At 42.6% G+C, this 25,739-nt stretch overlaps 1 protein-coding gene across 1 annotated transcript in view; it reads right to left on the minus strand.

Annotated features, from left to right (window-relative positions):
• The window catches only part of DTNBP1 (dystrobrevin binding protein 1), a 100,482-nt gene that overhangs the window by 39,105 nt on the left and 35,638 nt on the right, over nt 1-25,739 (minus strand). Inside the window, exons 6-7 of the mRNA XM_052648682.1 lie at nt 23,216-23,348; nt 8,034-8,056 (exon numbers count right to left, since the gene is read on the minus strand). Of these exons, the coding sequence (XP_052504642.1) occupies nt 8,034-8,056; nt 23,216-23,348 (156 nt within the window). The remainder of the gene's footprint in view (nt 1-8,033; nt 8,057-23,215; nt 23,349-25,739) is intronic.

Below are 25,739 nucleotides of genomic sequence, written 5' to 3' on the forward strand. Positions count from 1 at the left end.
TGCTATGTATTTTTAGTAAATATCTCAAATCCTCACAATCCCAATAGTTACAGATACTTGTCGACAGTCTTCCTGTTTCGAAGTCGTGTGCTCTGAGCCCCCTCGCCGTGGTCCTCTGCATCACAGCTTCACTGTCAGCCACTCCGTGCCCTCAGCCCCTCCCTGTCTGCAGCCTCTTTTCTCCCCCCTTTCACACAAAGGCACTCAAGTTTCTCAGAAATCAATAAACCCTCCTCCCCTCCAGCCTCTCCTCTCTTCTCTCCTCTAAGCCTGTGATTTCGAAAGCCCCGCTCTACTCCCCCATTCACTCAAATGTTTAGTCAGTACCAACGTGCCAGGCACCCGGGTCACACGGGGAACGCGACAGAACCTCCCCCTGGCCCCCTGTCCTCCGCCAGCTGGGTTCCCCTCCCAGCCCACACGGGAACCTCCATGCTGCTGAAATCGCTCCCAGGACCGTCACCAGTGAACTTTAGTTGACAGACCACATGCCCCTTCTCAGACCATCTTCCCTTCTGTCCTCTCTGTAACAACGTGGCACTGCTTGGCGCTCCCTGAGACACGCCCCGAGACACGCATCCCCACCTCTGCAGCTGACTGTACCCCGCCCCCGACGAGGGGAGCTAGCTCTCTTCTTAAGCCCGTCAGGTGAATTCTAGCACTTCCTAGACTTCTACCCCCCTCTCCTTTGTTTTCCTCTGCCTCGTCTCACCGAGCAACTGCACCCAGACCCAAGGCTCCCCACCCCCACCCGGGTCAGCCTGCTCCCAATTCCAGCTCACGTCTCTCTCCTGACGTCCAGCAACCCATTGGACACTTCCATCTGTAATGACATCTCAGATTTAATATGCTCAAGACTGAATTCACTCAGCAAGAATAAAATATTTATGAGTAAACTTAACAAAAGAAGTGAGACTTTGCACATTGAAAATAACAGAACACAGCTCAGGAAAATCAAAGCTACAAACACATGAAGATGCATCCATGTTCATGGATTGGAAGACACAATATTATGAAGATAGTAATTCTCCCCTAACTGAACTAGAAATTCAAAACAATCCCTATCAAAATCCCAGCAGGCTTCTTTTTTTTTTTTTCCCTTTGGTAGAAACAGACAAAATGATCCTAAAATTTATACAGAAATGCAAAGGACCTAAAATAGCCAAAATGATTTTGTAAAAGAACAAAGTTCGAAGGTTTATACTTCCCGATTTCAAAACTTATTACAAAAGCTACAATAATTCAGGCAGTGTGGTACTGACAATAAGGAACAAAACTGAAAGTCCAGAAATATACTCTTCTTTACATTTATGGCCACTGGTTTCCTGCGACAGTGCCAAAGCAGTTCAATGGAATGGGGGGAAAAATCTTTTCAAAAAATAGTTCAGAGACAATTGGATATATGTGAAAAGCAAAACCAAAAAAACTTAGACTTTTACATCACACAGACACAAAAACTGACTCAAAATGGATCACAGAGCTAGACATAAGAGTCAAGGATATCAAGTGTTAACAAGGGTGAGGAGAAACCACAATCCCTAGACAGCTGGTGGGAATGTAACTGGTACCACCGCTGCAGAGAACAGCTTGGCAGTTTCTTAAAAAGTATCATAGGGCTTCCCTGGTGGATAAGACAGTAAAGAATCTGCTTGCAGTGCAAGAGACTTGGGTTCCATCCCTGGATTGGGAAGATCCCCTGGAGGAGGGCATGGCAACCCACTCCAGTATTCTTGCCTGGAAAATCCCCATGGACAGAGGAGCCTGGCGGGCTACACACCATGGGGTCACGAAGAATCTGACAAGACTGAGCAACTAACACACACAACACAACCATATCATATGATCCAGAAACTCCAGTCTTGGTTATATATCCAAGAAAAATGAAAAGATACGTCTACACACAGACTTGCATATGAAAGTCTATAGCAGCACTACTCACAACAGTTCCAAACTGGAAACAATCCAAATGTCCATAAACCAGTGAAAGGATAAACGAATTGCAATAAATTCATACAATGGGACATTAACTCAGCAATAAAAAGAACCGTCTACTGATACATGGTACAACATGGATGAACTCCAAAAATTTAACATGACTAAAAGAATCCAGAAGCAAAAATACAACACATCGCATGACTGCATTCGTATGAAAGGTCCAGAAAAGGAAAGTCTATGGAGATAGAAACTGATTAATGACTGCCTGGGGCTGGGAACACAAAAGGGTACTGAATGCAGAGCGGCAGAAAGGAACGGTTACGGGTGATGAAAATGTTCTAAAACTGTATTCTGATGATGGCTGCACAATTCTATAAATTTACTAAGATTCACTGAATCGTACACTTAAAAATGAATGAAATTTGTGATATGAAAGTCAAATCTCAATAAAACATTTTAAAAAGCATTTCTCTATCAGATATCAAGCTGCACTTTTATGCGGTTACTGGGAACTTGCTTGCATTAATAAACTGATTAATTATTATTATTAATCAACTGATGCTGTAACCTCCTCCTCCCAAACCAACAGAATCCACTATGATTCCCTCCCAAATCTGCTCTTCTGCCCGTATTACATTTCCTGGTAAAAGAAAAGTCCATGCACATGTCCTAGCCAGAATTCCAGTCATCCTAGACTTCTCACAAGAGTGATGAAATTCTTGATTCTTGAATCTGGGCCTTTCTCTCCATTCTACCACTGCCTTCATTCAAGTATATGTAGTAGTTTCTCAACTAACCCTTCTTGCTCTAGACTGCTCTTTTCCAATCTGTCTTCAGAAAACCTATGATCCCAGAAAACCTGCTCTATAATGCAGACTGGTTCTTGTTACCCTAAATTGAACCTTCTGGTTCTCCCATCCCTACCTCGTCTCTCTCAGCTACAAGAGTGATTGCTGAGCAGTCTTGCCATGAACAAAAGCGTTTAACATGCACCCCCAAATATGTATATTTATGGACAGGGAGGCCTGGTGTGCTGCGATTCATGGGGTCGCAAAGAGTTGGACACGACTGAGTGACTGAACTGAACTGATATAACATATACATCAATACCTGTCCTAGTTTATTATAAAATATGCACAAAAATTGAATTATAAAAGGATGACATAAAAAAAGAAACAGGAGTTCCAGTTTTCTTCTCCACTGACATTGCTCTGCATACTCATGGGCCTCTTTGGAGACCACTAGTCCAAAGGAAAAAGCCAAAGCTCCTCTGCGTGACACACGAGCTGTGTGGCATGTATGCCCTGCCCACGTCTCAACTTCACCCCTCACTACTGTACCCACACACCAGATGCTTCAGCACTAACTAATTGTAGTCTCCTCATTGAACCAGAAGTTAAATTTTAACTTGTGCTCTTGAAATAAGATAAACGTCCCTGCATCTTTGCAGTTGCTCTTTCCTCTTCCTGGAATGTCCTTATTATCGGTTTCTGCCAGGTCAGCATTCTAGTGCCGCTCTCTAAAAGATTGATTACTCCCACCATAGTGTGCTTTTTTCTATTTTAATATTTTTGCCATTGTATTAAAATCATATATTTGCCTTTCTATCCTAGAAGCTTTGCCACGGTGCTTTAGCCCCTTGAGGACAGAGGACAGCGGTATTACCCAACCTGGGTCTCCATTGCCTAAATATTGCCAAATGGCAGCAGAAGAGTTTTGCCTTACGTGTTAAGCTAACTCTTGAATTGACCCAACATGTTCTACCCAAGTTCTCCATCTATCTGTCACATCTAAATTCATGACCTGCTGTGGCTACTGAGCCACCGGTACGGATAATTCATATCTGAGTCACCCAAATAAGCGTGACTCCTAATGGCCTCAGAATTCCCCAAGTCAGATGACATCATCATTTTATGCCTTCTTTTTCACTCAAATTTAGCCATGATCATCACTGGGAACTGCTCTATCTCAACGATGTCAAACTGAAATTCTTTATTTGACCACAAGAAGCGTGGTCAACCATATACTCAACTACCCAAGTATTTCCCATCTTTAAGGGGAACACCATCCCTGGTACCTCGTATCTTGCTCATTTGACTGGTCTCTTCCGGCCTCTCCTTTCCGGCCTGAATTCCATGGCCAATCATTTTAGTCATGATCTCATTAGCACCCAAGATTACTGTGCTCTGCCGACCCATCGTATATGCTCTTTAATTCCCAGGTTTGTGTTAAGCAAAACATTATTTGTTTTGGTTTATATTTCTACTTCTGAGCCTAGTCTTGCAAGTTCAGACAGTCTTTCCTTCCACAGATTTTTTCCCCTATGACCTGCCATCCTTTCCTTCTCTAAAGTCTCAGAAAAAGAGATATCCTTGGATCCTCTCCAAGGACAACCTATCTGGGTATTTTTTCTCCATCTTCTCTAGATCTTAATCAAGTCCTTAACATCTTCAACTTCACCTTCTTCCCTGACCTTGACCCTGATTCTATCTCAAGTGACCTTTTCATTTCTTTCCTAAATGCCTCACGTGCTTCTGATTTGCACTCTGGAGTCTCCCTTCACCACTTATCTATTCACTGTCAACTCCAGTGGGATTTCCCCATTCTGCTCAACCTTCCTACGTTACTTCTAGCACTGATGACCACTTCTCCTTTAAGCCTTCTCCTCTCTGGACCTTCCTGTCACAGAGCTGTCTTGGACAGTTTTGATGAGTGCTCTGGCCCTGTATCCTTCATTGGCTTTACTGCAATGGCACCCCACTCCAGTACTCTTGCCTGGAAAATCCCATGGACGGAGGAGCCTGGTGGGCTGCAGTCCATGGGGTCACTAAGAGTCGGACACGACTGAGCGACTTCACTTTCACTGGCCCTGTATCCTTGATTGGCTTTGCTTCCCAGGACAAAGCCTTAAGTGGGATCACACTCCCTCAGGCTGGTCTTAGCTGCCTCGCCCCACATTCTCTGGTGACCCACTCACTGTGACAGTGATAACCACTAAATTGTGGCATGTTTTCACACTGTCAGTCATATTTCTGACATGGCTGGGCAGTGCTATAGTAAAGAGGAGATTACAGTAGATGTCCTCTTATACAACACAACTAGATCCCATGCTGCTCATTTAATTTTTAATAAAGCAGTTAACATAGGCAATCATTAAAAACACACACACATGCAAGGGCTTCCCTGGTGGGCCAGGGGATGTCGGTTCGGTCCCTGGTCTGGGAAAACCCCACAGGCTGTGGGGCAACTGCTGAGCCCAAGCATCCTAGAGCCGAAGCTCTGCACCCAGAGAAACCGCCGCGATGAGAAGCCCGTGCACAACGACTGGACGGCGGCCCCACTCACTGCCCCTGCAGACAGCCTGGGCACGGCAGTGACGACCCAGAGCAGCCAAAGCAGAGGCTTTTTAAAAACACAGATACAGACACTTTAACTTAGAATATAACCATACTTTTCTCCTGAGTTCTTTGAGTATAGGTCCACTGGTTGAAAAAAATCCTCGTATAAGCCACCTATTCAGCACTGGGTAAAATTTCCAGCCTATTTTTAAAAGCAGAACAGGAATTTAAGATGTGAAAAACAATTTGTGTATGGATTCTTTAAGAATTTTTATTATTTTCCCCCAAGTCTTTTCTAATTTCTAATTTAACATTTTACAGTAATTTTTTAAAAAGCTATTTACCTGTATTAGGTCTTCCAAAGCAGGCAACTTAATTTTCTAAAAAACAGCCTCCTTAAAATGGAGGTTTCATCACTTTATCTGGTATTTAATTAAACTGCATATTAAATCCTGGAGAAGGTGTGGAGAAAAGATCCCCACTGTTGGTGGGAATGTAAATTGGTATAACCACTAGGTCCTTAAAAAAAATACAATAAAACTACTATATGATCCAGCAATCCCATTCCTGGGCATATATCTGGAGAAAACTAATGTAAAAATATACATGTACCCCAATTTATTTACTCTACATGTAGTTATAATAATGGGGTTCCTTCTCACTGAAAGTCAAAAAATTAAGACTTTAAAGATCTTACCCTTTTCATATTGTATAATATTCAAGTGACTAACACTAAAGAGTTTAAAGAAAGGCAATATTGGGGAGAAAAGAAAAGACCTTCCTGCTGCCAATATTAAAAAAACAAAACAAATAATGAACTGTTTCAATAATACTGTAGAGATTTGCTAGATATATCTCAAGTGCAAGATAAAGATGAACCCATTAACCTCAATGGAGTACAGAAGGAAGAATCCAGAACTTGGTGGATCACACTGATCTATGTTACTAACCTTGAGGGTTACTAATTTTGCCCCAGAAAGTTAGTTCTTCCCCAACTTAGCAAAAAGCTTCTAAATATAACTACAACTTGAATAAAACAGTTGGAGGAAGTGATGCTTTCTGTTTTCCTGAAATGTAAAAAGGAAAAACAAAGGCAAAAGCAATGTTCAAAAAATAACAAGTTATTATATCTTTGAATGAATTCTCTTCTCCAGTAATGTCTTGGAAGAATAGTTATATTTTTTTATTGTAAGCTATACATACTTTTGAAGTATTAGCAAAACATTCAAGAGGAAATAATTTTTAATGAATACTAGTTCTTTAAAAAACTAGATATGATACAATAATCCATTTAGGGTTTGTTCTAACTGAGAGCTTTAACTGGCCTGTGGGTGGGTTGGATGTGCTGTTAAATGCTGTACATAATTAGGGATATATGTAAAAACAAGATATTTCTGCATGAATTGAATTATTCTATCAGGTATACACAACACTGTCTATCCTCTTGCAAACTGCTGGTCTCCTCTTTTTCTGGAATACTGTCATACAAAATGAAAAAAAAAAAGCCTCAGTATTGAGATGCAAGCAAAGTTGACATGTTGCATAATCTGTCTTTTAATATTAACTTGATTTTTTTTTCTTCCCCCAATACAGTATAAGAAGATGCTAGTAGACTAAAAGAAAGGAGGAGAGAGAAAATAACACTTTATGGGGATTTCAAATCTTATTTTAAACCAGTGATGAAAAATAATGTACATGAGTGTGGTTCACAAATTGATTAAGAATAATGATAACCACGATAATACATCAGATCATGATCATTTAACATGGCCCTCAACAAACTGGTGAACTAAATAATTCACTATAACTGCAGCCAAACAGAAACCCAGCCAAGTCAAGATGGTTTAAGAACAGATGTAGCAGGAATAAGCCTTTATACCTTTTATCTCAAGTATTAGTTGTTTTCTCTAAACATCCAAACAGATCACAGAGATAAACAATTCAACTGCAAATAATGTTCTGGAAAATCTTTAACCAGTAACTCAAAAAGTCAATACTAGTTTATAAATGAAACATAATAAACAACAATTCAGAGTCTTCTCAGTTACTGAAATTCTCTGAGAATAGAAATTTCACTACTCAACCTCTAAAGCATAATTGAAAAGTGGCAAGCTGGAAGGGCTTTGAGCTTCTGAAAGTCTGTGGTTTTCCCTATTTTTCATGAGTGTTTCCAAGAGTCAGCACGACCAAGAATTATTTCTCACACTCACTTGCAAAAGTTCCCTAAAATTAAAAAGCAATGCTAGGCACTTTTAGTATCTCAGAATATAGCTCAGCAAAGCTTACGATTTTACAGATAAGCTTGGAAAAGGTAAAGAGACTTATCCAAAGTTATAAGACGGTGGCTGAGCAGGACCAGCACTGAAAACCTTGCAGGCGGTTCAGGGGACTCTGGGTTGCCTGCAGGCCACCTCTACCACCATCACCTCTCCGTGAGACAGACTCTCTCTACGCAACAGAAACCAGAATCTTCTCCAACTACGATTCTCAACAACCTCTAAGTCCGCATTATGTCATCCTAACATACTATTTATGATGCCATTAGCAGAAACTCTCACTTGGTACGTGTGTTACAGCTGATATCAAAACCACCGTGATTAAATAAATTGACAAAAACAGTATTAAGCAAGCTTGCATTTTCTGATGTAAACTGATTTAAAGAAAACGGAATGCATTCTTTCATTATCATCATCAAGAGAAAACATCTGACATCAATTAACTCTCATCTACTTTAAAGTGAAGAATTAAACACAAAATTACCTTTGAAGGTTTCAAGTTCCTTCCTGTAGGAAAAACAAAGAAAACATACATTTATTAATCTACTCCCAATGGAAACTGCTCTTATATTATAATAAAATATTAAGTACTTTAATTGCTGAGAGTGGTATTTCTGGATGTTCACATGGAGTCCACTACTCTTTGAAATTACCAATACAGTTAGCCTAAAGCTACTATTCTCAGTTTTTCTGCTATTACTCTACTAATGGTTCAAAAAAGTTCTACCAAAATTTAAACTATTAAAACACTGAAACACTTAAACAAAACAAAAAAACAGAGCATTTTAATGCCAGCCATGAACCATCTAATATATTTAACTACCAGTTTATAAAAGCAACTTACTTTTCCTTTCATGGATAAATAATAGATTTTTAAAAAATCTTTAATTAAAAATCATTCAAAAGAGGAGCAGTTATTTCCTTTTCTAAATGAAAGGGGAAATCATATATCAAAGGGTTGAAGTCCACAGACCATCCTGTCACAAAAGGGCCAAGCCTCCAGGAAACAGTCTGGTGTGTGATTTCGTGTCACTTAGGAATGCTGAAACACAAAGTCTCCTGGGGAGATGTACAGCCAAGGAAGACAGATGAACAGTCGTAAAACATTTTTGCCAAAGAAGTCAAAAGCAAGTTTTTTTCAGGTTTTCCTTAATAATTTTATGATTATATTTTTCTCACTATCAGTACTAATTAAAAGTAATTTTGAGGAGGCAAATTTATTTGTAAAGGCTTATCCCACTTAAGACATGAGATGTTTGTCTTTTATTTGCAAAATCTAGAGCTATTCTGGATTCTCAAATCAGAATTCCTCATTGCTAATTACAATACCGCTCATGTTCCAAAACAGTTGACTACCGTGAACAGTTGGCCAGGAAGGACTGGCAAGCTGCCCACTGAAAAGCCAGTGTTCTTGAAACAGCCGAGTGGAGGTTCTTAAATCACGTGGTCGTATCACTCCTTTTTTTTTTCCCCTAAAAATACTAACTCATGATAACATTACTCCAGCGCCAGAGTTCATTAACTAAGGGAAAAAAAAGTTACTTTCAATCCTGTCTTTAATAAAGGTGCAATCATCTCCCTTTGGCCAATAGCCCAGCTTCATTCTTAAAAGATTAGGTAGAAAGTAAACCTGCCTGAAACCTATTTTACATTCCAGTACTTTGGCCACCTCATGAGAAGAGCTGACTCATTGGAAAAGACTCTGATGCTGGGAGGGATTTGGGGCAGGAGGAGAAGGGGATGACCAAGGATGAGATGGCTGGATGGCATCACGGACTTGATGGACGTGAGTCTGAGTGAACTCCGGGAGATGGTGATGGACAGGGAGGCCTGGCGTGCTGCGATTCATGGGGTCGCCAAGAGTCAGACAGACTGAGCGACTGAACTAAACTGAATGAGATGAAGATGCCTAGAGAAGGAAGTGGCAACCCACTGCAATATTCTTGCCTGGGAAACCCCACGGACAGAGGAGTTTGGTGGGCTACAGTTCATGGGGTCACAAAAGAGTCGGACGTGACTTAGCAACTGAACAACAACAAATGGGATGAATGCTGAAAAGGCCGAAGAGAAAGGCACCACGTGCCGAAGACAGCATCCTGAGGGGGCACCTTCATGTATCCCTCCAGATGCCCTTGTGTGAGCCACTCCCCACGGCCACCAAGGGGTGGACAGGATGACAGAACACCTGGCTCAGTATTCTTTTTTTTTAAATATTTATTTGCCTGTGCCAATCTTAATTGCAGCATGGGAACGCTTAGAAGTGGCCTGTGGAATCTAGTTCCCTGACCAGGGATCGAACCTGGGCTCCCTGCATTAAGAATGCTGAGGCTTAGCCACTGGGCCACCAGGGAAGTCCCTCAGTTCAGTATTCTGAACACTAATTCTCTTTTCTCTGATTACAGTCTTCAGAGAGCCTCTGCTTTCCTTCTTTTGGAACACGAAGCAGTGAAATTTCAAAAAGACACCTCCTGTTTTAAAAAAAGGTGAAACTGGGAAGAATGATTTCACAGACACTGCTCTTCCCTACTGCTACCCCAAATAACAACCATGGAGCCAAGAATCCAGTGTCTGTGTTAGTAATGAGTCAGTGAAGTGAGTCGCTCAGTCGTGTCCGACTCTTTGTGACCCCATGGACTACACAGTCCATGGACTTCTTCAGGCCAGAATACTGGAGTGGGTAGCCTTTCCCTTCGCCAGGGGATCTTTGCAACCCAGGGATCGAACCCAGGTCTCCCTCATTGCAGGCAGATTCTTTACCAGCTGAGCCACAAGGGAAGCCCAGTAATGAGTCACTGCCTGATTAAGAGCTTTCATTGGAGTTACTGTGCCCACCTTCCAACCTGCTGGCTGCCTCATCAAAACAATGGGAAGTTGCTACGAGAAAAGAGTAAAGGTGAGCAGGGTGCCTCTTTCTAGGCCCTTATTTACAGAATATCCTGACCCATGGCAATTCAAGAAACTTCCAAGTGACTTTCTTTTAGAAAGTAAGAGAGTCCTGTACCCAATTCCTTAATCAAGAAGACAGTGGAGGTTGGGGTGGTACAGGTGACTGTGGTTTAAGGTAAAGATCACTATGACGAAAGAATTTTGTAAGTTTAAAGACTGATAAAGAAAAGCAAGAAGTGTTGTAATTTTTAGGGCAGACTCTATAATGCCAGAGGCAACAGCATCCAGCAATACAGAAGGTATAAGAGAAGGGAGAGAAGGCAGTCAGGGTCAAAGTGAAGGTGTGGAAGCTGAATGGTGCAGGTTATCTTCAGGAAAGAGCAAGCCCATCAGGACTGCAGGTTGAATGAAGAGAAAGTATTGGGAGACGAGGTTGAAGAGGCAGAGGCTTCTGAGCGCCAGGCTGAAAGGATCTGCTTTTATTTTTAGCAGGAGAATATCACGAGCAAAGCCATGCTTCAGGAAGAATGTTCTAGCTGTGACGGATAGACGTACTGACAGCGGGGAGAATGAAGCAGGGAGCACTCAAGACATGGCTAGAGGAGTTTGAAGAAGATCTAACTAGTGCCTGGAAAGAGCAAGTGCAGTGGCACTAGCAACAAAGCATGTTCAGTCATATTCAGCTCCTTTGCAACCCCATGGACTGCAGCCCACCAGGCTCCTCGGTCCATGGGATTCTCCACGCAAGAATACTGGAGTGGGTCGCCATTTCCTCCTCCAGGGCAATGAAGGGAGGGGGTCCAATTCGAAAATGCTGGGGAGAAGAGTCAACAGACCATGGCAGTTGACCCATGGGGAGAAGTATATATAACCATGAGGGTTCCTGTCTGCATCACTGGAAGCAAAGAGAATTCGTCAGCAGAAAACAGGAAGAGGAACAGATTTTGGAGGGCAGTGTGTGAGTTCCATTTGGAACATAACGAAATAATCTGGGAGGTTGGAACCTAAGGCTGGCGATGTTGAGCCATGACTCCCAACCCCTGTAACCCACTCAAGGACTTAGCTCCCCGACTTTCCACTCAGTCCTGAACCCACTCCAGCTTGGCTTCCAGACGCCAGCTCTGCACAGCGAGACCACCGACAACCACCCTGCTGCCAAAGGCGATGTTCACTCTCACTTTTCATCCGAATCCCTCAGCAGCAACTGACTCCGCTGGTGATTTCTTGAGAGCATTTTCTCAAGTTTTCCTCCTCCTCTCCCAGTTCCTTCTGCTACTTCCCCGCCCCTTCCAGACCACAAGACGCCAGAGCTCTGCCAGTTTAATCCTGGCCCCCTTCTTTACTTACTTGCTCTCACAAGGCAATTCATCCAACTCCCTGCCCTTAAATGCCATCCACAGGCTCTCGATTTGTACTTCCTGTCTTTATTTCTTCTTGGAGCTCTAGACTCATATGCAACTGCCCATCTGAGAGTACTGCTCGGAAGTGAAGCAGGTGTCCCAGCAACACTTGCAAAACAGCCTGTTCTTCCCAGTCTCCCTCACCTCCACTCAGGCCGTCACCACTCCTCAAGCTTTGGTTGATCCATCTCCCTCCTTCGCCACATCCAATCCATCAATACAACCTGTTAACTCTATCTCAAAACATGTCCCGAATCCATCCATTTCTGTCCATCACTACTGCTGTCATGATGATAAATGTCACGCCTTGGATAAATACTCATTTTCTTATACTGAATGTAACCTCTGAGTTTGATCATTCACTCAACAACAACAAAATGTATTGTGCCTTAGACACTAGCAATAATGTTAGGAATAGCAGTAGGAATAATGCTAGGGTTGAGTTATATACGCTCCACAACCTCAAGGAAATTTAGTGAGGGATACAGAAGTAAAGCAACAGTCAGAAATTGGTGTCATAGATTAGCACTCTGCTAATGCCAGCCATGCTGAGGATTCTCTAGGAATACAGAGTAGGGGGTGACTCACACATCAAGGACCAAGAGGAAAGGCTTCCTGGAGAAGCCAGGACTGAACTGAGTCTTGAGGGAAAGTGTAAGCAAGGAGGACAGGTAACACTGATGAGAACACCACAGATACTTTGCTCTTGACCATTAATGTCACCTTCTCGGCTCACCAAGTGAAAAGGCACAGGTGAGCAGTAGTTTTAAGTTCTGGTCACTCTCCAAACTCTATCAGAAATGGTTAATGGTAATAACCAATATAAAACAGTATCCAAGCTAGTCTTTTCCATGAAGACATCCATCACACCCACATGGCCGTCTCCTCTTATCTCACCTCCTACGGGACTCACATCCATCAGTGCTATAACACCTCCTACACTGCCTTGTAACACCACGATTTCCATACAGGTGTCATCCCTATGGGGCTTCCCAGTTGGCACTAGTGGTAAAGAACCCACTGCCAATGCAGGAAACGTAAGAGATGCAGGTTCGATCCCTGGGGCTGGAAGATCCCCTGGAGGAGGGCATGGCAACCCACTCCAGTATTCTTGCCTGGAGAATCCCATGGACAGAGGAGCCTGGCAGGTTATAGACCATAGGGTCGCCAAGAGTCAGACACAATGGAAGTGACTCAGCACACATGCCATCTCTGCAATCACACTGCCGAAATTCTGCAGTGCAAAGGTGATGTGTCATCTGCCCTGACCACACGTGTGCACAGGGTCACACATGACACACACTCAGCAGGCCAGGTTACCAAGAACTCTGGCTGCAGAAGGACTAAACACACCTGCTTCTTAAAAGAAGCCCTTATTCTAACTAGGGAGGATTTTACTCTTTATCAAAAAATAAAAGCTTGGCCATGCAGTAATTCATCTGATACGATAACAACTTGTTTGCCTTTTGCAATTTCAAAACTCTGAGTCTCTTCATTTCCAAAGTTTAATAATATTTTCAGAAGATCAATTAAGTAGGAAGAATTGAAATACCTCCTTTTAGGTTTTTACTATATTTTAAATTTTACTCAGTTCAGCAAATCCTATCACGAAATTTAGCATGACAAACCCTGAAACTAAAACATTCAACAAATAACACTAGACTCAAAATCTAACAATATTTCCAAAGGGTGAAGCTGCTATTTTATCATTTTATCCACAGGGGTTGAGTTGTGAGGGCAGAATAAAAACAAAAAAAAGCATCATATTAACAAATAAATCCATGGAATGTTGCAAGAAGTATATTAAATCCGTGCATGTATAGAAGTCAACTAAATCAGACCCACAGATGCACACTTAACAGATTGGAGCCCTGGATAAATGTCTCCATAAACACAATCATCTCAGAGATGGAAGGATACCTTTTTTAAACACTAAACTGCTTCCCCAGGACAAACCCATGTTAAAAACCTAACACAATGATTCTAGATGGCAAAATACCATTCAAAATGTAAGGTGCAAGATCAACTCTTTTTTTCCACATCTGAAAATATTTAGGGGCATTTTTTTTTTAATTGACCAGCAATACGTTTTGCATTAAACACAGTAGAAGAGTGTCCCTTTGTTATGACTGATGGCTAGGAAAGATCTTAAAGATTTCTCTCCTGAAAGACCAGCTACTATCTACTCTTATCTAATCTTTTGTAAGCTTTTAAGCATTCTGCAGTCCTGAAGATGTATACCCTTCCTGGCTTGGCTGGTTTGTGGCTGAGAAGTTGGATAAAGTTCTTGGGCTTCCCTGGTCGCTCAGATGGTAAAGAATCCGCCCACAATGCAGGAGATCTGGGTTCGATCCCTGGGTTGGGAAGATAGCCGGAAAAGGGAAAGGCTACCCACTCAAGTATTCTGGCCTGGAGAATTCCATGGACTGTACAGTCCATGGGGTCACAAAGAGTTAGACACGACTGAGAGACTTTTACTCTCAAGGGCGAGAAGAGCTGGCCCACGTGCTTGAGCTAATTTTCTCAAAACTTTTAGAAGCCCTGTTGTCATTTGCTCCTTACACAGATCCTGCGGAGGGGGTACGTTACAGAATAAGACATCTTTATTACGCAGAATGAGAGGAAGCAATAACCAATAACAGAACCCAAGAGAATAACCGAACTACAGCATCTACAATGGCAGTAGAGAAGAAAACTCAGGATGCCAGTGTTAGAGACAGCTTCAAGAGGCCAGGAAAAAAAGGACTGATTTGTCAATGGGCATAGTTACCTAAAGAGTTAAGAAGAGAAATACAGGTTAAATATTTAAAGTGCATCATGGATTTGATCTCCATAGAAGTCTTAATATGACACAATCTGTAGACCATCTTTCTCTGGCAACCTCAGTTGAACTATGGTGTGTCATGCATCTTGTCCATTCACAAGCAACCTGTTAGAATGATCGACCTTGTTGACTACTAGCTATTTTTGTAGTTCTAGAAACATTCTTGCTGGGATATGGTTGATTTATTTGGAAACAGCTTGATCTCTTTGATGCTTGCGTTTATGATTAGTTAAGCAGGTCTGGAATGGGGCTCAGTCAAGGGCTAACTGTTGAAGGAAGCTTTCCCGAGGAATTTCCCCAGGAATTCTCAGTCTCTGGCTGATGGGCACTGCTAACTAATCCTACTGGGTGCTGGTCCCCTCCTCCTCCTCCTCCCTGGGTCGTTTGCTCATGTGAATGAACGGTCCCCTGCTGAACTTTCCAGGGAGCCCTCTGCAGATTCTCAGTATTCCTGCCCTCTGGTTCTGAGCCCTGTAAACTCCAGCAGTCTTGGGGTTCCAGACACTCAGCTCCACTCTTCAACTCAGAGGGTCTGCCAAACTCTACCTGGTTTTCCTTCCTGCACGCAGCCTGGAAACTCCTGGCAGAATGCTGGAGCCACCACAGGGCTTGTCTCCTACTGATCAAGGATCACGTCTCCTCTCTGCCCAATGTAAAGTGTCCCAATGAGTGTTATTTCACTTATTGTGTCTGGTTTTTGGCTGGATCAGGGGGAGAGTCAGTCTGGTTCCATGTTCTTCCACCTGGGGAGGACCCTTTACATAAAAGCACTGCCTGAGGGGACATTCTGCTCATCTATTTCCCATTCAGCACCCAAACCACCCTCCACACAGAACCTCAGGGGCTAGTTAGTTACTGCCTTCCTGCCCGTCTCCACCAGACCTCCTCTTCTGGTTCCAGAGTCACCTTCACCTTGGAGAATGCCACTGGTTCCTCCTTGTTCTATTCTCAGCAAAGCCAGGCCTGTGGCAAGTCTGCCCAGCACAATCCTCTCAACTCTCTGAAATGGAAGAACAGGCATACCCATGATCATGGCCTGTCCAGTGGACAGTCATTTCTTGACGCTCAGGAGTTTGGTGGGTTATTCTCTAGAATTTAAGCTGGTCAAATACTACTAAAGACATGCCATTAACATCTCAAATCTATCATTCTTTGCCTTAAAGATTTTTCTAAACTTAGTCTGCATAATTTCAGATGTGCAGATGACACCACCCGTATGGCAGAAAGCAAAGAGGAACTAAAGAGCCTCTTTTCTAAACTTAGTCTACATAACCTCAGATATGCAGATGACACCACTGTTATGGCAGAAAGTGAAGAGGAACTAAAGAGCCTCTTGAAAAAAATAAAATAAAAAAATAAATAAAGAGCCTCTTGAGGAAAGTGAAAGAGGAAAGTGAAAAAGCTGGCTTAAAACTCAACATTCAAAAAACTAAGATCATGGCATCCAGTCCCATCACTTCACGGCAAATAGATGGGGAAACAATGGAAACAGTGACAGACTTTATTTTCTTGGGCTCCAAAATCTCTGCAGATGATGACTGCAGCCATGAAATTAAAAGACACTTGTTCCTTGGAAGACAAGCTGACTAACCTATACAGCGTTTTAAAAAGCAGAGACATTACTTTGCTGACAATAGTCCAGCTAGTCAAAGCTATGGTTTTCTCAATAGTCATGTATGAATGTGAGAGCTCGATCATATTGAGCGCTGAAGAACTGATGCATTTAAACTGTGGTGTTAGAGAAGACTCTTGAGAGTTCCTTGGACTGAGGAGATCAAACCAGTCAATCCTAAAGGAAATAAACCCTGAATATTCATTGAAAGGACTGATGCTGAAGCTTCCATACTTTGGCCATTTGATGCCAAGAGCCAACTCATCGGAAAAAACCCTGGTGCTGGGGAAGATTGAAAGCAAGAGGAGAAGGGAATGACAGAAGATGAGAAGGTTGGATAGCATCACCAACTCAATGGACATGAGTTTGAGCAAGCTCCAGATGATGGCGAAGGACAGGGAAGCCTGGTGTGCTGCAGTCCATGGGGTTGCAAAGAGTCAGACAGGACTGAGGGACTAAAAAACAACAGCAACAAAACTTAGTCTACAGTCCACATCAACCCAAAGAAGAGCATAGTTCCTGAGCTTTAGCTGTAATACATAAAGGAAAAGGAACAATGACTTTTTCAGAATATGCCTGGACGCTAAATCATATCAACCGAAGCCATGTCCCCCACTCACAAGAGACAGTTTATAAAGGATGACAATTAAGTTTCAAAGCCTAAATGAATTAGTGAAAAATGCTTCTAGAGCTCAGTATGCCCCACAGCAGATTTTAAGTCCAATGGAAGGCTGTGTTAAAATTATGAGTCATTTATAATTAAGCTAACTTACTAAAATCACACTGTTCTTTAAGATGCAGCTATTTTCAGAGAAATTCTGACGGTATGCTACAAACTGAAGGGGGAAACAAAGGATCTAGAACTCTGGAAGTAAAAAGTATTTTAATTAGATCACTAGCTTATGTATGATTTTAATGTAATTATTATGAAAGAATCTCAACAATCATTCTAAGGAATATTATGGTGGTACTGAAAAGATCACAAACTTAGGGAGGTCTGAATTCTACCTTTCCATTTAGCGCCTCTTCTTCACTCTCCTAACCTTACCTGCTGCCACTCTGCAGGGGAGGGTGTCCACTCCATCTCCGTGCGCTTGCCTCCTTACTCAGGCCTCAGTCCTCATGTGTCCTCCAGGAAGGGCCCTCCCTCCCTACCATTGTCACATAACCCTGCTTTATTTTCTTCAATACAATTGTCTGAAATTATCCTTTTTTAAAAATCATGTGCACATTTACCGTCTATTTCTCCCTACATCCGTGACTACAAATGCAAATGTTACTCGCTCAGTCACGTCCAACTCTTTGCGACTCCATGGACTGTAGCTCACTAGGCTCCTCTGTCCACAGAATTCTCTAGGCAAGAATACTGGAGTGGGTAGCCATTCTCTTCTCCAGGAGATCGAACCCAGGTCTCCTGCATTACAGGCAGATTCTTTACCATCTGAGCCACCTGGGAAGTCAAATGCAAGGTGACTTCCACATCTCAAGTCCATTTCTGTCACTGCTAGCTTAGACAAACCCATGGAAATGGTCTTATGTTCTTTATTTTGGCTCATATAGTCAATATTAATGCTTCTTACTTGATGAAAAATATATTTCCTATTGGTTATGAAAACCTACACAAGGCATCCAGCAGTTACACTTGTAATGGCTAACTCGTCTTTTGAACCATCTGACGACCGAACTACTACTGGTACCAGTACTTGTCTCTCCCTACAGCCATGGTTTATCCACTCTGTGATGTTTTACTACTGATCAAGGCGGTGTCTATTCCTGCCCATAAAAGCAATCAGTCATACTAATATCACTTAATATGCAGAAGACTTATTACAAAAGCTATTTATGGGTATTTTCCCCCCACAACTATACAGTCGCTTATATGTCATGTTCATTAGACAATCAGCTAAAGCAGGATATCCTCCTTCCATGCAGAAACACTTAGGGCAATGCAGGCACGTGCTCAGCCATGTCCAACACCATGGACTGTAGCCCCCCAGGCTCCTCTGTCCATGGGATTCTCCAGGTGAGAATACTGGAGTGGTAGCCATTTCCTTCTCCAGGGGATCTTCCTAACCCAGGATTGAACCCACACTTCCTGCTGTGTCTCATGCACCGTGGGCAGATTCTTTACCACTGAGCCACCAGGGAAGTCCACTTAGGGTAAACCACCTATTCAAATGTTTTTCAAGGGTGGATGCACCCCAGGTGGGTTCTAAAGCTCTTTCCCTCTGCCCACACTGAGAATCTGCCATGTAACCCTCATAACTGTTGGGATGGGTCACGTTCCTCCTTTCACAGGGGGTGGGAATTTATCCTCTGTGCTGAGAATGCTTATCAAATACATGATGAAATATCATATATCCACTCTCAACTACAGATGCACTAACACCTGGGATGGATTCTGTTTGTTCCAATGCAACAGTCAGAAACGGACCTGGCCCTAACCTTGGCCCTTAGGCAGTTACATGAGTTCCTGTACTAATAATTCACCCTCTGTCCCAACTCCCACAGCTGCTGCACGCCCAGTCCCAGTCCCTGATGGGAGCGGGATGAAACAGTGCACTATGGACACGACCAGCGCTGGAGGTGAAGGGGACCTTACCTTTCCGTCCCCTGCTCTCTCCAGCCTCATCGAGTTGTCCGATCCAGATTTTCTGGGAAGCTATGTAGTGGGCGAACACTGTAATGCCCTCACATCATATAGCCAACCCTTGTATTATATGTTATCTCCTCCAGAGCCAGAAAAGAAAAATCACTAGTTTAGTTTGTAGGGCTGCTTGTTAAAGAGGAAAGAGGTTTATTTCTAAGAGACTCTTCCCTTGTGGACCACAGATGTTTAATTTGGGGTTTTGGAAAATTTTTTCAATGGTATACTATAGGATACCAATGCACAGAATTTTAATACACATTACACACAGACTGGTTCTGTAAGCAAGTAAGTTGTGAAGCGGTGAGTCAAACCTATTTCTCTATCATAAGAATTCTCAGAACCCTTAATACACTAACATGTACTACGTGTAATACATTACTATATGTACATGTACTACAAAGTTAAATGAGGCAAATTCAGGGTAAAGTGTTTCTGGAACTTATTTGATCATGGACTTTTATCAGAGATTATCTTTTCAGTCCTCTGTTTCTGCAAAATACATCAGGAAGTGCTGCAGCTAACAAAACACAAAAAAATTATGTTTATCAAAATAGTACATGTATATTCCTTAAGTCAAATAGTACCCACAAGGATTCATGATGAAGCAGATTAGTGCCTCACTCAGTGCTCCCCATCTTTCTGTCCCTTTTTTTTTTTTAAACCACATCAGGCAGCATGCAAGGTCTTAGTTCCCAGCTGCTGCTGCTGCTAAGTCGCTTCCGTCGTGTCCAACTCTGTGCGACCCCAGAGACGGCAGCCCACCAGGCTCCCCCGTCCCTGGGATTCTCCAGGCAAGAACACTGGAGTGGGTTGCCACTTCCTTCTCCAATGCATGAAAGTGAAAAGTGAAAGTGAAGTCGCTCAGTCGTGTCCGACTCTTAATGACCCCATGGACTGCAGCCTACCAGGCTCCTCTGTCCATGGGATTTTCCAGGCAAGAGTACTGGAGTGGGGTGCCACTGCCTTCTCTGTTAGTTCCCAGACCAGGGGTCAAGCTCATGCCCCCTGCACTGGAAGAGCAGACTCTTAACCACTGGTCTATAAGGGAAGTCCCTGTCCTGCTTTTTTGAAAGCAGCTACAGTCAGTTCTTCCAGTATTTACCTTCATTTTTTCTAAATAACATGTCAACACTGATATTTATTCATTTTTTCCCATTTTAAATATTGCTTACTGATTTCCTGCTGTGGAAGCTGAGGACTAGCTTCCTTAAACCCCTCCCATCCCTCCACACAAACACGCCTCCACTGCATCTTCCCAATAACCTACAATTCTGGCTTGAATCCCTATGCCACATTTAATTATTATCAGAATATATATATATATATATAATCTATAACTGAGCCATGTATTATTTCTTTTCTTGTAAAACTGCATTTTCTTAGTGTTAATAGTCACCTTATTTGCTTAGTTTTTTAGAAAACATTCCTATCACTAATACATAATAAACCTCTCCAATCAGAGCTTATAAACCCAGCTCAACATGCTCAAGCACACTAGACAGTCTCCCCTGGAAAACACTGCTCCTGGAATCCTCTGGGGGCTCTTCCTGCTTCCGTCTGGGCTGCTCTCCAGACCTACTGAAGCTTTTCTTCACCATCATCCTAGGAATTCTGTTTCTCTCCTGAACTGGACAGATGTGCTAAGAGCAGCTCGTCTCTCTTCCACACTCTGTCTTCCTTCTTACTGGTTTATTCCCTCGTTTGTAGAGCATATCTTCCAGCCACTTCCTGATAATGTCTGCACAGGAGCTAAACTGGAGCCCTTGTATGCCTGGAAGTTACTATTTCTTCACACTGGGTGAAACTTTGGCTAAGTAAACAAAGTGAAAGGGAAAGTTGCTCAGTCATATCCAGCTCCTTGCAATCTCCTTGCAGAATTCTCCAGGCCAGAATACTGGAGTGGGTAGCCGTTCCCTTTTCCAGAGGATCTTCCCAACCCAGGAATCAAACCCAGGTCTCTCCCCTTGCAAGCGGATTCTTTACCTGCTGAGCCACAAGGGAAGCCCAAGAATACTGGAGTGGGTAGCCTATCCCTTCTCCAGCATATCTTCCTGATCCAGGAATTGAACCAGGGTAAGTAAATATACAGTAAAAATCATTTTCTACTTACAGGGTTGCTGCTGAAAAGTTGCAGTTCCTTAGGACCTTTATGAAGGCTTTTGTGATTTTTTACTCTGACTGTAGTGAAATGTACAAAAGTACATACTGAAGATGGCTCTCTCCCTACTCATTATGTCCTTGGTGGACCCTTTCCAACTCAGTCATATCCTTCAGTTCTGAACAATTTTCTTGTATTACTTCTTTAGCGAATTTGTCTCCTCTTTTTCTCTTCCCTTTCTTTCTCAAGCTCCTAGTATAAAGGACTTAAAAATTAACTCTCTAATTTTCTAAGCATTCTCAGCTTTTCTAAGTCTTTTTGTTCTCGCATGTAAAGGTTTAACATTATCTTTTGTTCTTTTAAAACAACTTTATTTTTAAATTATTCTTGACTGTACTGGGTCTTTGCGGTGGGGTGCAGGTTTTCTCTAGTTGTCGTGAGAAGGGGACCATGCTTCGCTTCAGGGTGCGGGCTTCTCACCGGGGCGGCTCAGGCTCTAGGCTTCAGCAGTGGGACTCCCCAGTTCTGGAGTGCGGGCTCAGCAGTTGTGACGCGGGCTTAGTTGCTCCGTGGCACGTGGAATCTTCCGGTACCAGGGATTGAACCCGTGTCCCCTCCATTGACAGGTGGATTCTTTTCCATTGTACCACCGGGGGAGTCCTAACATCGTCTTTTAATGCTTCCCTTAAAGCCTTCTACTTCTGCAATCATGTATTTGATGCCCAAGAGCTTTCTTGTTCTCTAATTATCCCTTCTCTAGAGCATCCTCTTTGTGCCTCATAAATGCAAAATGGTAAGATACACCTGAGGTTATTAATTAGTTTTTGTTCTTAAGTTTTCTTCTGCTCCCATCATAGTGTCTCATTCCTCTGTGGGTCTTTAAAAATAATTACTATTTTTAATTTATTTTGGCCCTGTTCATCTTGGAACCTTTCTTCAATTGGGTATTACTCCTTAGCTGTGCATTCATACTCAAGAGTGAGGCACCACCAGGCTGATGAGAAGCACGTAGAGAGGGGTGGAGCCCATCATCAGGGGCACTAGGGTGCAGACCCAACTGTTTCATCAGAGACTCCCCAGTGTCCATCCCTGCAGCTCCTTTCTCACAGGCTGGTCAGCTTCTCAGATGACCTCTCCAATTCTCTGCCCAGGGGAGACAAGTTTGACTGCCAGGGTTCTGGGAGGCATCAGAAAGAGGCCTAACAAATGATGCAATCTTTTAAGAAGTCTTTCAAATGCTAGTCAAGAAAAGTTTTACAACAGGATAGAGGAAAGTGAATAGCTTGCCCAAGAGCACAGAATCAGTAGCAGATGGAGCCAGGACTGGGGTCTTCTGACTCTATCAACAGTGCTCTCTTTCTATGACACCACCCCAGACCTAAAATGATATTTCCATTACATGACACATGTTAGATTTGCCCAGTACACTCTGGCTTTTACTTAAATTACAGATGAGGCTGTTCTCCAAACACTTACTTTTCATTTTGTAACATATAAACTATAATGTACTAATATATCTACTATATCTAAGTCACTGGGTGAGAGTGAAGAACGACAAATAAAATTTCAGTGTTCCAAATCTTATTCCCCATCTCCAGCTCTGGTTCGCCCAGTGAAAACAGTGGCCACGATAACCGCTGTGGCAGGGCACACAGCGCGTCTGGTAAGGGCCGCCTCACGGACTCCTCACCACCATCCAGGAGGCGGGGACACTGTTATCATCACTGTGAGCTACACACGTTGAGGCTAAGAGATTCGATAACTTCCCGAAGGTCTCACAGACAGGAAGTGACAAAGCTGAGCCCCTTTCCACAGCCAGCACTCAGGTTCCTTTTCCTCCTGCTCTAAAGGAAAGACAAGAAAAGGAAGCAAAGGGAAAGGGCCACCCAGGATCCGCCGCTCGGAGGACACGAGTCAGGGGTTCTCCTCTTTCGGACGTTCTGTCTGTTGCACTGCTCCCCCCACCGTTTATCCCATGCTCAGCTTTTCAGAACTCATCTCCATAAAACGGCAACAGGTAGTGATACCAACAAAACAAAACAAAACCAAGCAAAACATGTTTTGGAAAGCTTATTAAAGAGCTTCACCTGAAACCCCTGTCATTTATCACTCCAAACTTATAAAGAGTGGCATGTAAGGTACTGTGGGAAACTTTGAGATTGCACATGAATATTGGGGCCAATTCCCCAAACTCACCTCTTATTTTTCTTGTAATTTTCCAGTTGTTGGGACTGCATATGTTTGTGTCTCTCTAATTCACACTGTCCACATAAATCCTCCAGATTCAGCAGGTGGTTTTCTACCTCCTCAAAACTAGCCTCTAAATGAGCTGAAAGTATACAAGGTCAAAAAAGGAAATAAACGTCAAAAATCAGAACCCTTGATCATGGAGAAAAGAAAAAGTGTCTAAAAGTTAAAAGTTTGAACTGTTGAGATTATTTTGCATTTATTTAAAATTTTTATTAAACTTTCTTGAAGCAAAATAAAATGTACCAACATTAAAATATATTTCAAATTATTTTTGAGTATATTTTTATATCTTGAACATTTTTAAGACACAACTTCCCAAAATACTTTACACATCATTAACCAAGATAGGGAAACAGAGTATCTTGATTAATCTGATGTTGATATCGTAATGATCGCATATACCACACATGAATAATCAATTTCCAAATAATAAGAATATATCAAAATATAATTAACACAAATTATGCCAAACATAATTTAATATTTGAGATTTCAAGTTACTTTCGCATTGTTTTGCCTTGAACATGATAGACATAAATCTCCAAGGCACTGAGCACACACTCAGGAAGCATCGCTCACTGTCCACTGGTCTTTCAACCACTCTACATTGCCTCTAGGCCACAGAACTCGGCAGATGGAGATCCTCTCTGTCAAATCCTTCATTTAAAACACTGAAGTCACAGCCTGCAGAGATTATTTCAGTGCCCTGCCCAAGGTCACCTAGCTAGAGATGAGTAGTCAGGGATCAAAACTGAGTCTCTCGTTCACACAATGATTTCCAGTTCATAGGTGCTTAAGTAAACCAAGATTTCACGGCTGCAGGGGTGAGGATCGGTTGTTTTCTTAGACAACAGAAAAGTTTTAGGGGTCAAAGGTTTTAGACCTCAGACAGCATCATGGCCATCTACCAGGCACTCACCACACGTCCCAGACACTGGGACACAAAGATGAAAAAGAGAAACCATGTGCTCAGAGAGCTCAAAGTGGCGGGGAGGCATGTTTCAGAGACAACACAGCCTGACAGAGGGTGAAGGGCTGTGAAAACCAAAGGAGAGGCATCTGCCACAGACGGGTGAGTGTGAGATTCGGCAAGAATGTGTGTCATGGGGGTTGGGGCGGGGGGAGCAAGCTGGCTGTGCTGCTTTGCAGCCTCAGCTTCATCAAACAGCTAAGATTTAAGAGCGCTGGGTCTAATTCCTTCCCTTAGCCGCTAGACTGCCATGTGACTTTCTAAGTTAGTTTCTGTAGCACCAACATAAGGAGCAAGTTTCAAATTCCATGGACAGAGGAGCCTGGTGGGCTACGGTCCACGGGATCGCAGAGAGTCGGACATAACCGAGACCAACACTTTTACTTTTTCTTTTCCAGAATTTCAACTTGGCAGTTTTAGGTTAATTACTAAGATGCAAATTTTGCCTGTTTTAAATGAATTTGTTTGACCCACAGACATTAAATCCTGAAACAAACACATTAACAAAATTTTTTTTTAGCCACATGGTATGGCACGTGGGACCTTAGTTCCCCAGTGAGAGTCGCTCAGTCGTGTCCGACTCTACAATCCCATGGACTATACAGTCCATGGAATTCTCCAGGCCAGGATACTGGAGTTGGGGAGCCTTTCCCTTCTCCAGGGGATCTTCCCAACCCAGGTCTCCTGCATTGCAGGTTGATTCCTTACCAGCTGAGCCACAAAGAAAGCCCTTAAACTTGGGGGAAAGTGAAGTTCCCTCCACCCGGTTCCCCAAACAAAGATCAAACCCACACCCCCCGCACTGGAAGGCAGAGTCTTAATCACTGGACTACCAGGGAACTCCCCACATTTTTTAATATCCTAAATTTTAACTCTACTAAATATTTGTGCTTTTGTACTTGGTAGGGTTTAGGGCTTAAAAAGATATGGATTTAGGAGGAAAAATTAAATTTTACTAAAAAGTTAAAACGTGGTAAGTAGTTTAGCACTCCTCTTCAAGAATATTTTAGGTAATGACTTTTATCATAATTGATACATCACTGTAGATCAGTGTAAGTCTGGAAAAGACTGATAATGCAGTTCATAACAGTTCTGAATCTATCTTCAGGGGTCGCATACAACAGCTACTACCTGTGACTATGGAAAGCCTAACCTGAAACAGTAAAAATCTAAGTTTTAATCAATGAAAAATTACATCTAAGATTTTCAGAAATGTCATCAGTGGTACCTGAGGAGTATATATTTGGAAAGGAAAACAGGAAAAATGGTGTTAATGTATCCGTTGCTGTACAGATTATTTTTTGTTATTAAATGGAAAAACGAGTGGGAGCCTCAGCCTGGGAGCTCGTGCTACTGGCCCTAAAGAAGGAGTGTTCCGCTCACTCTGTTAGAACTAGTTTGACAGGGTCTTACAAGACGATCATAGCTAACAGGATTATTTAAAGGCTATTTCACTTTGATTAGTGATAAGAACTAGAATAATTACATTTAATACGGAAT

The sequence above is a fragment of the Budorcas taxicolor genome, chromosome 11, assembly GCF_023091745.1.
Source record: "Budorcas taxicolor isolate Tak-1 chromosome 11, Takin1.1, whole genome shotgun sequence".
Taxonomy (NCBI): Eukaryota; Metazoa; Chordata; class Mammalia; order Artiodactyla; family Bovidae; genus Budorcas; species Budorcas taxicolor.